The 13,740-nt window shown below is 50.8% G+C and overlaps 1 protein-coding gene across 3 annotated transcripts in view; it reads right to left on the reverse strand.

Moving 5' to 3' along the window:
• BCL9L (BCL9 like) overlaps positions 1-13,740 on the reverse strand; it is a 90,219-nt gene that overhangs the window by 20,108 nt on the left and 56,371 nt on the right. For 2 of the 3 annotated variants that reach the window (XM_024207267.1, XM_024207266.1), the window contains exon 2: positions 1,050-1,428. In XM_024207267.1, the coding sequence (XP_024063035.1) occupies positions 1,050-1,350 (301 nt within the window). In that variant the 5' untranslated portion in view covers positions 1,351-1,428. The remainder of the gene's footprint in view (positions 1-1,049; positions 1,429-13,740) is intronic. The other variant, XM_024207268.1, reaches the window with a different exon arrangement.

Below are 13,740 nucleotides of genomic sequence, written 5' to 3' on the forward strand. Positions count from 1 at the left end.
TTTTAAGCAGGACATAGTCTATAATGGTGTTTCTTGCACCTTCCTCTGAAGCAGCGGGCACTGGCCATGGTCAGGGACAAGACATTGGGCTGGATGCAGCTCTGGTCCAAGCCAGCCCGCCAGTTTTTATGTTCCTATAGAAGCCTAAACAGATCTTTGATCATGAGACATGCTGGAATATGGGCCAGAGCAGCAGTGCTACTCCTGGGAAGAGCAGCTCCAGGCTACCAGGTGTAAAGATGGCCCCTAAGAGGAACCAAGGATACTGCCTGAGGTTCTCACTTTGCAACTCACTGGCAAAATGCTCCCAGGTCTGCTGTGGTGAGTGTCACATGCAGCCCTTTGGCACAGTGCTCTGCAGGGCCCAACAAGCTGTGGGAGGCTGGTTAGAACAGGGAAGCCAACGGTCAGGAAGTGCTGACTCAGCCCTTTTCAAGAAACCATGTGATTTAACTCAGAAGTCATCCACTGCAAACAAAACCACTAACTCTTCAACCAGCGACCCTCACACCAACTCCCTCTAACTAAGGCTGGGCAGAAACAAAACACGTGCAAGGGCACCACAAAGAGTCAGATCTTTGGCAACAGCAATTAGACAATTAACAAAACCTGTCTCAGTTCTGTGCTTGGAATCTGCACTATTAGGGAATTTTCACCACAACTCCTGATGACATGCTGCAGCTCACTAGGGCCCTAGAAGCAAGTACAAAATGGAGCCCAGTATGGGGTATGTAGGGTGTCTGGGGTGACGCTGCCAACCAGTGCAATCCAAGCATTCCCCAGCAGAAGGTGCTGTGAGGAGTAGTGTAGGAACACAGGCCATGAGTGAGCTCACAGTTATTCCAGTCCCAGCACCACCTGCAGGGAGAGGGCAGCCCAAGGGTGCAGGAGCACAGGCTGAGTAGGGGAGCTCCTAGCTAGCCCAGCATGGGCACTGCAGGATCACAGGCTGCAGGGAAAGCTCTTAGCTGCTCCACACCCAGTTCCCACTAGGATGCGAGGGACAGTTCAGAGACAATCTCTCCAAGGCAAAGGTTTTTGAGCATTACCTTTTGATTCTGTGTCCAGTGAGGGGGTGCTGGCTTCCCGCTGCTCTCCTGAGTCCACCGAGATGCTTCGTTCCCGTTTCACTTTGCCCTTCAAGGACCCAAAGTTTGGGACAGCGTTCTGGCTGTTTTTCAGTCCAGAGTTGCCAGGAGAAATCTGATTGGCTTTGCTGCCATGATTTCCCGCCCCCACGCCCTTAGACCCCAGGTTGCAGGTGGGTCCTTGGCTCACATTATGGTGCTGAGACTGGGTGCCGCTGTTACCTGTCTTTCCATGATTGGTCAGTTTATTGTCAGGGTGCATTTGATTGGCTAAAACTTCTGACAGCGACAGTGGAGGGAGCTCCAAGTCCCTGCTGCTGCTTCCCTTTGGTCAAAACACCTGCAAAAAGAGAAAGCAACCAATAAACCTCTGTGCCCTACATGCCTCCCCCACCAGGAGTGCCTGTGGGCCTCCCCGCAAGCCTTCCAGGGTGCCCACAGCCCAAGTGCCTCCTCCCCTCCCTCCATCGAGGGTGCTTGCACCCCTTGTGCCTGTCCCCCATCCCAACTGAAAGTGCCTGTACCCACACCTACCACTATAAGTAGAATCATGTGTGGATACGAAGTTTATATCCGTATCTGATCTGCAATCCACAAACAGTCTATGGATATCCTCAACCCCGCAGATTTGCAGGGTTCTAACTTTTAGCAAAGCCCAGCATGCCCAGTTCAGTAGTCCTGGCACATTACACATTACTAAGGATGGACACAAAATTCGACATTCTGGGTCATCCCATGACACCACCTCTTCATCCCCCAAAAATAAGCTTTGCAGGCCTTTTTGCCAGGAATAATGGGATTCACACAGTAATATTTTCTAAGTTGCCTATTTAAATGCTACATTGGGGACCCAGGAGATCACAACTGTCACTGTGCTGCATATCTGGCTGTGTGGAACTTCAAGGTGGCAGCAGGATAAATCAGACTTCCCAGAGGCAAAAATCAGGCCCTGACCACTTGAGCTAAAGGAGAAGCCTCCTTTGCTAGAAACAGTAGTTCTATGACACACAGAAGCAATTCCACCAAGTAGAGGCATGTACACAAAAACATGCAGGCATATATATCCACCAATTCAATATGGTATGAATAAAATGGGGCTATTTTCACTCAAAGCTTGTCCTCTCTTGAATGGAAGGACACCCAGCACAATTCTTCCACACTTTCAGACAGATGTGCGTGGCTAAATTGGAGAAAGTCCAGAGGAGAGCAACAAAGATGATTAAAGGTCTCTAGAAAACATGCCCTACAAGGAAGGATTGGAAAAAAAAAACAAAAAAAAAGGCTTTATTTAGTCTGGAGAAGAGAAGACTGAGGGGGGGGACGACATGATTACAGTCTTCAAGTAGGTAACAGTTTGTTATAAAGAGCAGGGTAATAGATTGTTCTCCTTAACCACTGAGGACAAGACAAGAAGCAATGGGTTTAAATTGCACCAAGGGAGATTTAGGTTAGACATTAGGAAAAACTTTCTGTCAGGGTAGTTAAGCACTATAACAAGTTGCCTAGGGGAGGCTGTGCAATCTCCGTCTTTGGAGGTTTTTAAGAGCAGGTTAGACAAACTTCTGTCACGGATGGTCTAGATAATACTTAGTCCTGCCTTAGTGCAGGGACCTGGACTAGAGGACCTATCGAGGTCCCTTCCAGTCCTACGTTTCTAAGATTTTGCAGGTGTTTCCCAGAGTACAGAACAAATTTGTACAGTGAACAGAAATACAGAGCCCTCAGGGCCTTAGCACCCCAAATCCTACTGCCCATTTCTCAGCCAGCCCCAGTTGTTGCTAGTACTGAAAGAGCCTTTCCGGTGCTTTGAAAACACACGAGACATGATGCCTACCAGTCACCATGTGGTTCAACCAGATGGACAAGAGGTGACAACCCAGCCTACTGAGGGGAGGGATGCAGTGGGGGAGAAATCCAGGGAGGGCTGAGAGAGCAGGAGGTGAGAGGGGGCTGTTCTGAGCAGGAATTAATGAACAAGGCTCAGGGAAGGAGGGAATGGAGGCAGTGGGATGGATGGAGGAGTGGGGGGCAGAGGGATAAGAGAGAGGCAGAAGTGGGAGCAGGCAGAGGAACCAGCCAGCCAAGCAACAGTCGCTGCTCTTGTAGGAGGCAAAGGGGTAGCTTTAGCACCTGCTACAATGGCCTGAGACAGGAATGCTTGATGGATGGGGAAAGCTCCATACTAACCAGAACTTCCAGCTGGATGTTGTGGTGCAGCATGGGGCTGCCAGGGATAATGGGGTGAGGTCTTCACCATACCAGACCTTGGGCACAGTTCTCTAGATAGCCCCACAGGGTGCTCAGAGGGAAGATGGGAGCAAAGGGCACATATGGGAGGTTGGGGAGTGGCAGGTGTGTGTGTGTGTGGTTTGTTCAGGAAATGCAGATTCAGCCTTTATTCAGCATCTATTTGACTTAACACAGGACTCTTTCACCCACATCCTCATCCCTTCCCTGGAGCTCTCCCGTGTCTCTGCCCTGGATGCTGGGATAAGGAGTCTTGCGGTGACTGGAATGAGATGCCAGGTATTTGCTGGGTCCATTATCTGCTCTGGGGAGCCATGGAGCACCACTCACCATTCAATGGGCTGCCTAGGCGGCTGCCTAGGCAGCTGCAGCCTGCATCCCTCATGGCTTGTCACTGTTCCCTGCATGCAACAAACAACGGCTCACATTAGCAGGGAGCAATAACCCCAATGAGGCCAGAGTAAATGCAGTACCACAATGGGAGGAGAGGAAGAGGCAAGTGCACTCAGAGTCACCCGGGCAGAGGCAGGGGAAGCAAGTGAAGGGGAGCGGTGTCTTCCCCTGCCCTGTGCTCCTGACAAACCACCAGCAGTGTGAGATGGCTCCTGCACTTGAGAAAGGAACAAGGCAAAGTGCATCCAAACTCTCCATGAAAAGTACCCTGCTCATGTGCCAGGAACTTCCAGAGACACACCCCATGTCCCTCTGCTGTGTTGGCCCTAAAGATACAGACACTCCCCTTCACTCCGTTTTTACTTCCTGGGGGGAGCCTCCAGCCAGCTGTTCGTGGAAGCTGCTGTGGTGTTCTCTGCTTGTTCAGCTCTGTTAAACTCCCTACCCTGCCCACAAAGGAGCCTCCTCCCGTGCATAGGCAAAGAGATCACCCCACCACACCACACACAGGGTACCAGCCCTTCTGCCTGGGCTCTGCTGCATGATGCCGGGCTGCCCTACCCATACGCTGAATACAGCTATTTCTGCCAGCCAGGGACCAGAAGCGCTGGGCACCAACCCAAACCCCAGGGCTCTAAATAGAACTGAATCAGCTCAGCAGTGGGATGGATGCCCTTTCTGACCTGCTCAGAGTGGACCTGGGGACACGCAATGGGGAAAAGCCAAGTCCCACTCCACTGCAGCAGGATGTTGGACCTTGAACAAGATGCAGCAAAGCAGCCAGTCTGCCTGCTGCAGATCTGTGCTGTCCAAGAGACAGCAACAGCCTCGGGGTCAGGTCAGCCAGGACCCAAACTCAGGCAACCTGCCACCAGTTCCCCCATAACCCCTGCAAGTCCCTTCACAGTTTTGTGCCTCAGTTTCCCCATCTGTAAAATCTGGGATGATAGGACCTGCCTTGCCAGTGGGTGTGAGACCAAACCAGATGGGACTCAGAGGCCTGCAAGTGCAGTGCTGCCACACAGCCTGCCCAAACATTTCTAGTTAGTGAAGTGAGATCCCTCCTGCACCATTTGGCCTATCACTGCTTCCTAACTAGCAAGTCATTAGTGGCTCCCTCCTCCTCCTTATCCCCACACACCTAGCAGAGGGCTCTGCTTTAGCCTACAGGAAGATGGTGAGCCATGGTGCTGATTAATTTTCACAGCACATAAGGGAGTAGCTAGCCCTTTAAGTGTCAGCCAGTCTCGCTTGCTTGCTCTCTCTCCCTAGGGACCTATTAATAGCAGCTGGAAAGATCACATCACTCTCTGGATATTTATACCCCTCATTCCACACTAGGAGAGATTTATGTCAGTGCTGCTGTCCCAGTGCCTGGCCAATTGCTCTATCTAACTGCTTGCAGGGGGAGGGGAGCAGAACAGGGAAGGAGACACTGGGAGGATGAGCGAAGAGGAGGAGAAGGTCCATATGGTGCAAACTGCAGCATTAAGCACACAGGCTGCCTGCAGGGAGCCCTCAGCCCCTCTGGAAGCTGCTGTTGCTGCCAGACGGCATTCCAGAAAGCAAGCCCTGCAGCAGTTCCTGCTGCTGGTGGCCTGGAGCCTTTGCCTACTGCTGAGAGATCCCAGAGAAGCCAGCAGTCTATGCAGCACATTACACTACAGCCCTGAGGGTCACACACTTGACTTGAGGCTGGGGCTCCACTGGCAGGCAGAGAGATGATGCCATCCTTCCTTTCAGTAGCCATCCCCTTGTGCACAGCATGCAGAATGCTTTGAGATCAGCAGGGTATCCGAAGTTTCATAGACACAGCACCTCATTGAAATGGATCTCAAAGTGCTTCACCAAGTACGCACCCAGCAGCACCAGGATGCTGCCAGTTCAGGGAGGTGGGAGAGCACAGTATTGTATGCGTCAGTGATGGGGGGAATCATGGCCAAGGACTGGAGTGTAAACTTCTACTCCTAGGAAATGTGCCTAGGCTTGGTGACATTTAATGACCATCCAGGGCAGACAAGAGGCCCTTGGTTTAAAGGCTGAGTACACAAATCACACATACCCACTAAGCTGACAGTACTTTTTTTTTTGGGGGGGGGGGGTAGGTCTGAGTCAGCCTTGTTAGAACCCAAACCCATGGGTTCTAGAGAGTCTAGGTGCTTGAGACCCACCAGCCATCCCATCCAAGCAGGCTTGAAAGTCCCTAGAGACAAGACAAGGAACACTTCAAACTGGGAGATTCTCTCATAAAAGCCCCAATGTTTGGAACATTTCCATTGTCCATGGGTGACAAAACCAGTGAGCAGACTGACTTGATCACTATGGATTCTGCTGACAGGCTCCACAGGGACTGTGGCCTGTGTTGCCAGCTCAAGGGCACAGCTGACTAGAAAAATGCCCACTGTTCTCACTTCAGTCATTAACCCTCTGGCTGCCCCTCTGAACTGCACAGCACCAGGACAGAGTGCTCGTGGTCTGGGCAAGAGTCAGCTCCGCCAAGCACAGACAAAAGTGGGACAGAGCCGCTCGCAAAGAATGGAGACAGCACCATCACGGTGGTTACAGGGCTTCTGTGGGTGATACAGTGAACCTGCTATATAGACAGCCCTTTTAGCAATAATAAAATCATTAAAATAGTGAAGGGGAAAGGTAATGTTTAAAATAAAAAGTTAACAAAAACTGTTTACATACTGCATGCACAACAGAGATCCACATACCAGGCCACCCCAGCCAGGCACAGACAAAGACATTCCCCACAGACACTGTGTCCATACCATACTAAGACACGGAAATTGTCTGAACAGTAGCCATGGTTTCCTTCCGAGTCTCCCACAGCTTGGACTGTGTGCTTGGAGGGGGACCGATCTGCTGTGTTTGGCAGAGGAGTTAGAGAGGACTCTGTTTGCTGCTGTTTATTAGGCCATGCTGCCTTTGGGGATGGGTTCTCTCAGATCTCACTGGCATTGAGAGGCATTTGGATATGAGGTGCCCTGTAAATAAAAGTTCCCCATTGCAAGGGATTCTCCAGAGCAGAGTCCTGGTTCCTCCCAGCCCAGCTCCATTCTAGGGCAATTAGCAAAGCCCCTTCCAGGCCATGCCTGGACTTGGAAAATAAGTCATATTTAAAAATGTGTTAGCTAACACGTGCTAACATTAGTGCAGACTAGGATGGAACAACCCTGGGGGGCCTAGTGACCACCATTGCCAGTGAGCTGCCCCCATCTGCCTGGTCAAGCCATGGCTTCAGAAGATTTCTCTTTAGATCAGGCAATTGCCTCAGTTCCCTCCCCCTTAGTTACAGAATCAGGTGAGTTTGGTGCTCATGAAAGGTTATCACCATCTCCCTGAGCCAAATACAGTGCAGATAGCCACACACAGCTCTCTGATGCCTCCTCAACCTGACCAGCAGCCCCCTACCAATTCTAGCCCTGGGCTCCCCACACACCGCTTTGTCAGTGCCCCTTGATACCAACCAGCAGCCCCTGTTATTTCAGCCCATGGCTCCTCCCTCCCTCAACACTGCCAATCCCCAATCCTGAGTCAAGCCCCCCTGCTAATCCAGGGTTTCTCTGGGGAGGTTCTCCTACTCACATTCTAACTAAGTCTGGCCTCCCTTAGTTTGTGAGATCCAACAGGATTGCAGCCAGAAGTGACTGACTGCCTGCAAGTTTTTACAGTGCCTTCGGCAGTAGCAACAGTTGCATCCTGTTGAAGATACGTAGAGAGATAAGCCACTTCCCCCATCAATCTCTCTGCAGGGAGATGATGGACTTCTGGGTGAAGGGGCAGATGAGGAGTTTAGGGAAATTGCCCAGCAGACATGTTAAACATCTGGACCATGGAAAAAGTGCCTACATAGACCCAGGGTGACAAATGACCCAAAATATCCCTGGAAAGGACACATCAAAGAGAACGAGGCTGCACAGAAATGTGGCTACCTTGACAATTAGTGACAAGACAGCAGGTTTAGCAGAAACCTTACCCTTACCTGGCAGCTTTAAAGACAGCAGCAACTTTTGATTCCTAGTTGTTAAAGCAAGGAGCCAGGACTCCTGGGTTCTATTCCTGGCTCTGCCACTGTCTCGTTGAGTGACCTTGACCAAGACACTTCATGCCTATGTGCCTCAGTGTCGCCATCAGTAAATGGAGATGATAACCTAGTGTGCTAAGGGATAAGTGAAGCTTAATAAATGCCTCTACAGCCTTTTGAGATGCTAAATGCAAAACATCACAGGCAAGTATTTGGTTCTCTGCACATTCAACAAGCCGCAGACCTAAATCAAAAGACCTTTAGACAGGAAAAAAAATAAGCTGGTTTCAATAAGTCTCTTGCAGTCTCAGTTTGATCGATAGAGGAGGAGGAGGAAACTCCAGGCTGAGGAGTGAACCTGACACACACTCAGTCTCGGAATTGCTAGCTGATATTTCAAGCAACTTGAAACCCTGGTGCGTTCTCGGAGGAGTTTCTGGTGAATCATGCTCCTGCTCATACTGAAAGGAGGATAACACAGATTCCTGACGCAGCCACAAGAACGCAGAGGCTCCCCTGCCCCCCATCTCCAGAAGGAGCAGGGAAGCCACCCAGCAGCCAATCCGCCTGCCCTGCTACTTCCACATTTCAGTGCAGACTGACACCACTGCAGTGCAATCCTTCAGTCACACCAGCCAGCAAGAGGGGAGCGCACGGCGCACTGACAGAGCAACAGCGAGAAAGGAAGCAGGGAAAACCAAAAACAAGACAATTAGAGAAGGAAGGAGACTGACCATGTTAGTGACACCTCTCTACCCGTCAGCAAGGAGACACTTGGTCAAGAGGTCATAACAGGCCAGAGTAAAACTGGAGTTACATGGGCACAGGTGAAATCAGAATTGGGCTCTCCATGTGCTGTGCTGTCATGCCCCATAGAATGCAAATGCCCAATGAGTGGACACATGGAGAGATAATGAGGAGTCCGGTGGCACCTTAAAGACTAAGATTTATTTGGGCATAAACTTTTGTGGGTAAAAACCCCACTTCTTCAGATGCACGGAAATCTGTTAGTCTTTAAGGTGCCACCGGACTCCTAGTTGTTTTTGTGGATACAGACTAACACGGCTACCCCCTGATACATGGAGAGATGGGGCATGACAAAGCAATGCAGCAAGCAGAAATATTCATCCCTGCCCCTCTCCTTCAGCCAGTCCTTTTGGTAACAGACAGGTTCCTACTGCAAATACCCAGTCTCTCACATGCCGCTAAACCACCCCCATCATGCCACAAGAGGCCCTGATCTGAAGTACCTCATGGATACCCCCAAACCTTCAACCAGGAAGTCCTCACTTTGAAACGAGGGGCCCAGGACAGAACCATTGTTTCCCACAGAAAGCCCATTAGGCACCCTTCATAGGTCAGCAAAATAAATGACCCCAAAGACTGTTCCCCACCAGACAACAGGACCCCCATGCCTACAGATCTCCGTTGGGAGCCATTAGTACTGGCCAATAACTTCTCATATGGAAAATCCTACAGAGGTCAAGAGTAGAGATGGTCGGAATATTTTCAGTGATGTAGTTTTGTTGAAATATGCTGTTTTGTTGACACCAAAATGTTTTATTGAGACTTCTTGATTTCACCAAAGTTTTCAACAGGAACGTTTCTGAAGTCCAGGGCTCTCTAGTCACTTCTGACCAGAGAGAGAGAGACCAGAATTGAAAATTTCAGCTGTTCTGACACAATTTCTTTTGATGAAAACATTCAAAATGTTTTGTTTCCATTCCAATGTGGAACAAAAGCAAATGTCAAAACCTTGAAAGTTGTCACAAAATGAAATGGTCATTCTCCAGCCAGCTCTAGCTAAGAGACAATGATAGGCACTGCCAGCACAAAGCAGGCATACACACAAGACCAGCATTGTGTCTCTAACAGAGACAACACCAGAAACCTCACAATAGATGAGTATGGACTATCCCAGCCACAGGGGAAGAGTTTTCTCACCCCCTACCTCCAAAGTTAGTGGCCACTTTTTTGAAGCACAAGGGTTTATATCACTGCTAAAATCAAATGTAATCCAAGCCAATACTATAGACATTCTTGTTATCCACATAAATGTCTGAAACGTTCTTGAACCCTGCAGAGCTCTTGGCTTCAACGTACCATGTGGCAGTGAGTTCCACAGACTGATTGTGTGCTGTGTAAAAAAGTGCATCAGTTTTAAATGTGCTACCTTATCAATGTCACTGATGTCCTTCACTCCTATATCACAAGGCAAGGGGAATAGAAGAGCCTGACCCCTCTCCACTATCCATTCATTTCTAAATCTGACAGAATAATGAAAGTGTATTGGACTCACAAGCTCTATAGCAGGATTTAAACAGCCCTTCAGAAAGAACCTAATGTTCTGTTGGATCCTACAAGTGATTAGAGTAATTTTGACAGAATCCTATTACCCCCACCAGGGCTTTTTCAAAGGGCAAGAACAATACTTTACTTTTCCACAGTGTTATTTGGCCAACGATCTCAAACCATTTTAAAAGGGATGAACACTCAAAATCCCTCTTCCATCCTCTGCCTAGGGATACACATCCCCCACGTTATAGATTTGGAAACCAAGGCCCAGAGAAGCTGACAGATTTGTCTAAGAACAGAGGGAATCAGGACAGAACCTCCCCCTAAATACTGCTTTGCACCTTCCCCATTTCACTGCAGGTTGCTCATGCCATCTGCCCCCAGCAATGGCCAGTCAGCAAAGGGAGCTCCCCTCTGTGGTTCTCTGGCTATAGAAAATGCTACTTCCCTGCTAGAGCATGGCTGAGACTCCCTTGCAGGCAGCTCCCCTTCCCAATGATTCCCGAAATCAGTTACCTGGTTTGCTGATTGCTTTGGGGTCTCAGCCCATTTGGCAAATCCTCCCCAGCCGCCCCACACATGTCAGATGTTACAGGGAAGAGTCAGTGCTCCATGCTGTTCTCACACACATAGCCCAGCTATTCAATGGGACTTTTCCAGGGGTCATGCAGAGATCAGATAACCTGATTCCCAAAAGGGAGGAGAAGCCAGTAAGAGAGCTGTAGTGATCCCATTGCCCCACGTATGAGGTGCTGCAGCTACCCACTTCCCAGCACTGCAGGCTTGCAGTGATAGGGAGCTCAGGCAAGAAAGCCATGAATATCTAAGGCTGCTGCAAGGGAGTCTAAGCCAGCAAGTGCCTTAGATTTCTACTGAGGCAGGAGCTCTCCCGCACTGTGAGAGAACAGGCCAGAGTCACAAGCTGCTGTTGGGAGCCAGCTGCTCATACCCAGCATCTGGTAAACATCTCAGAACTCTTAGATTGCAAGGGGAGGTACTGGCACTGCTCAGTCGGAGCTGGGCCTCGCAGAGAACAGAGCCCCAGCACGGCTAGGCTCAGGCAGAGCAGGTCCTGGTAGAGGAGATACTCATGAACATTAACCCCCCTCCCCAAGTGCCCGATGAACAGCCCCAGATCCTGTTACCCAGAATCTCCTGAGACCTTGTCCTTCCCCCAGCACCCTATTCTGCTACCCAAAAGATCCCAGGACCTCAGCCTAGTCCTCATTCTTTGTTACCTAGACAATTCCTGGGGACCCCCTCAGTCGCCATGACATGCAGCTCCTTAGTGGGGGCAAGAGCATTGGTGAGGTCTGGACTGCAGCATGTAAGGGGAACGCTGCAGCTTCCCTATTTGAACCGCTCTCCCATGTGACGTTGCCAGCCCTGGCGCAGCTCTGCAGCCCAGCCCCCCTTGGCCCAGCCACTACATAAGATAACAGGATCCCCTTATGTCATTCTCACCATGCTTGTGTCCTGATGTCATTGCTGCTGCAGGAGCAGTGACCTGCTGTGGAATTCTGCAGCCTCTGGCTTTTGCTCTGGGTGTGGACCTCTGCCCCCCACCACTCTAACCATCCCAAGGGTGCAGGGCTCTTGGGCAAGACCTTGAAACCCCAGCTCATCATTGCTCTCCCATGGGTAGTATGGGAGAGCCACGGCTGGGCTTGGTCAGTGTGCAGTGCACATGCCTGATGCACCCACCTCTGGAGTGGAGAGTATTTCAGCAGGGCTGCATACAGAGTTTATGAAACACGTTGGGATCCTTCAGGATTAAACAAAATACTATGATCCCAGGACTCCAGGGAGTGGCCAGTGAGAGGGGCCATAGGCAGGCAGGAGAGATGCAGAGGACAGGCATCAGGAGCAGTCTGCAGACCCACATTTACCTGGATCAGGATCCAGGCATGGATGCTGGTAGGCTACTAATACTGCCAACTCCCTACCTGTTGCTTTAACACCTTAACCGCTGTCCCTTTCTGTGGCAGAAATTTTCTTTCTACATGCCCATTGTGCATTGGCCCTTGAAAGCATGAGTGCTCCCATCCTGAAAGGGAGCAGCACAGGTGCTTTTAGCCACATTTACCAGCTGCAGCTGGCAGAGTCAAAGGATTAGTCTTTGGGCAAAGAAATTCCAGCAGGAGAGCAGGAAGGGCTGCTGAGAAGATCAGGTCCTGGGCTGTGGAGCCTCTAGATCTAAACCCAGTAGGAGAATGGAAGCCATTACCATTTCATGGCTATTTCGTGGCCTCTGTTCAAACACATCATGTGATGGGATTCTCACCCCACACCGGAAAAGGAAGGGGTTAAAAGCAGCCTAGGGAGGCTGTGCAGGGATCAGCCAATTGGAGAGAGGCTGCACAGAACAGTCAATCAGGGCCCATAAAAAGAGAGCTGCAGGGACAGAGACAGTCAGCTGCTGCAGGGAGCCTAAGGAGTAAGGGCTGTGTTCCTAGTGGGCTGCAGGAAGGGTAGCACCTTGGACAGAGCAGTTGCTGGCAGGGACTGAGGGAGCAAGCGGGAGCTTCTGGCTGGCTGAAAGCCCTGAGAAGAGGGTGAAGAAGGTACTGGGGTCACAGGGAAGTGGCCCAGGGAACAGAAGCAGCATTGAGTGAAGGAGATGCAGCAGGAGGCTGCTATATACAGGGTCCCTGGGTTAGGACCCAGAGTACTGAATGGGCTCGGGTCACCCCCCACCTGCCACTGGGGAAGTGGCTGGATGGTTGAACTAAAACACTTTTCCCTCCCTCTCCCCCACCCCCCCAAAGTGTGAAGAAACGGATGGTGATACACCTGGAGGGCTGAATCATGAAGAGAATGCTGCGGTAATTGGACTGAGACTGGTCTGCAAGTGGAGACAATGATGGGAGAGGCACCACCTGGAGGGGGCACACAGGCTGGCGGAGCTAATCCCTGTAATGGATAGCAGGAGGCGCCGCTCCAGTGAGTGGACTGTGTCACACAGCACTACACTTGGCACTAACTGATCCTTTGCAGCAGAGATAGCAATGATTGAATGTGCCACGGTGCTACACCCCTCACCTGCAGGCAGCCCAGGCCCCCCAGTACCTGGCAAGGAATGGGGAAAGGCCTGAGCATTTTGTGACAAGGCTATGCACTGCCAAGGAGGGGACGAGAAAGATGGTAATGAAGAGGCCCTCCCAGTCCAGCTGCTCGAAGTTGGGCCAGGCCATGTGTTGCCAAGACAGCACTGGCCTGTGGTGCCCAGCAGGTGTCTGCACTACATGAGAAGGGAGTGCTGGGCTCCCCATCATCCTTGAGGGCTCCTGCCCTCAGCAAATCCATCCCCTCCCCAATTCACACATGGTACCCAGCCCCCAATTTCCCCCCCCCAAGATCACACCTGGCTCCCTATTCAAGAGGCGCTCCACCCAGTACTTCACTCCCCATGCCAAAGGCTGAACTAAAACAATCGGTACCTGGCACCATTCCCTGCAGGCCCTACATACGCATGTGGCTTTCCAAAGGAGTCCCTGGGTATTTCAGACAGCAGGCCTCTGTACAATACAACACCAACAGCCTGTCCACAAGCACCACAGCTATCTCTTCGTGCCAGCAGCTCAAGGGTTAATGCTATTTTAGCTCAGGCTGCTCACCTGATTTGGGAGGTTGGGGAGGAACCAGTGTACAGACACTTCACCTTGAATGGTCCCTTGAAATGTGTTA

Source organism: Terrapene carolina, unplaced genomic scaffold, assembly GCF_002925995.2.
Source record: "Terrapene carolina triunguis isolate 2854851 unplaced genomic scaffold, T_m_triunguis-2.0 Scaffold374, whole genome shotgun sequence".
Taxonomy (NCBI): domain Eukaryota; kingdom Metazoa; phylum Chordata; order Testudines; family Emydidae; genus Terrapene; species Terrapene triunguis.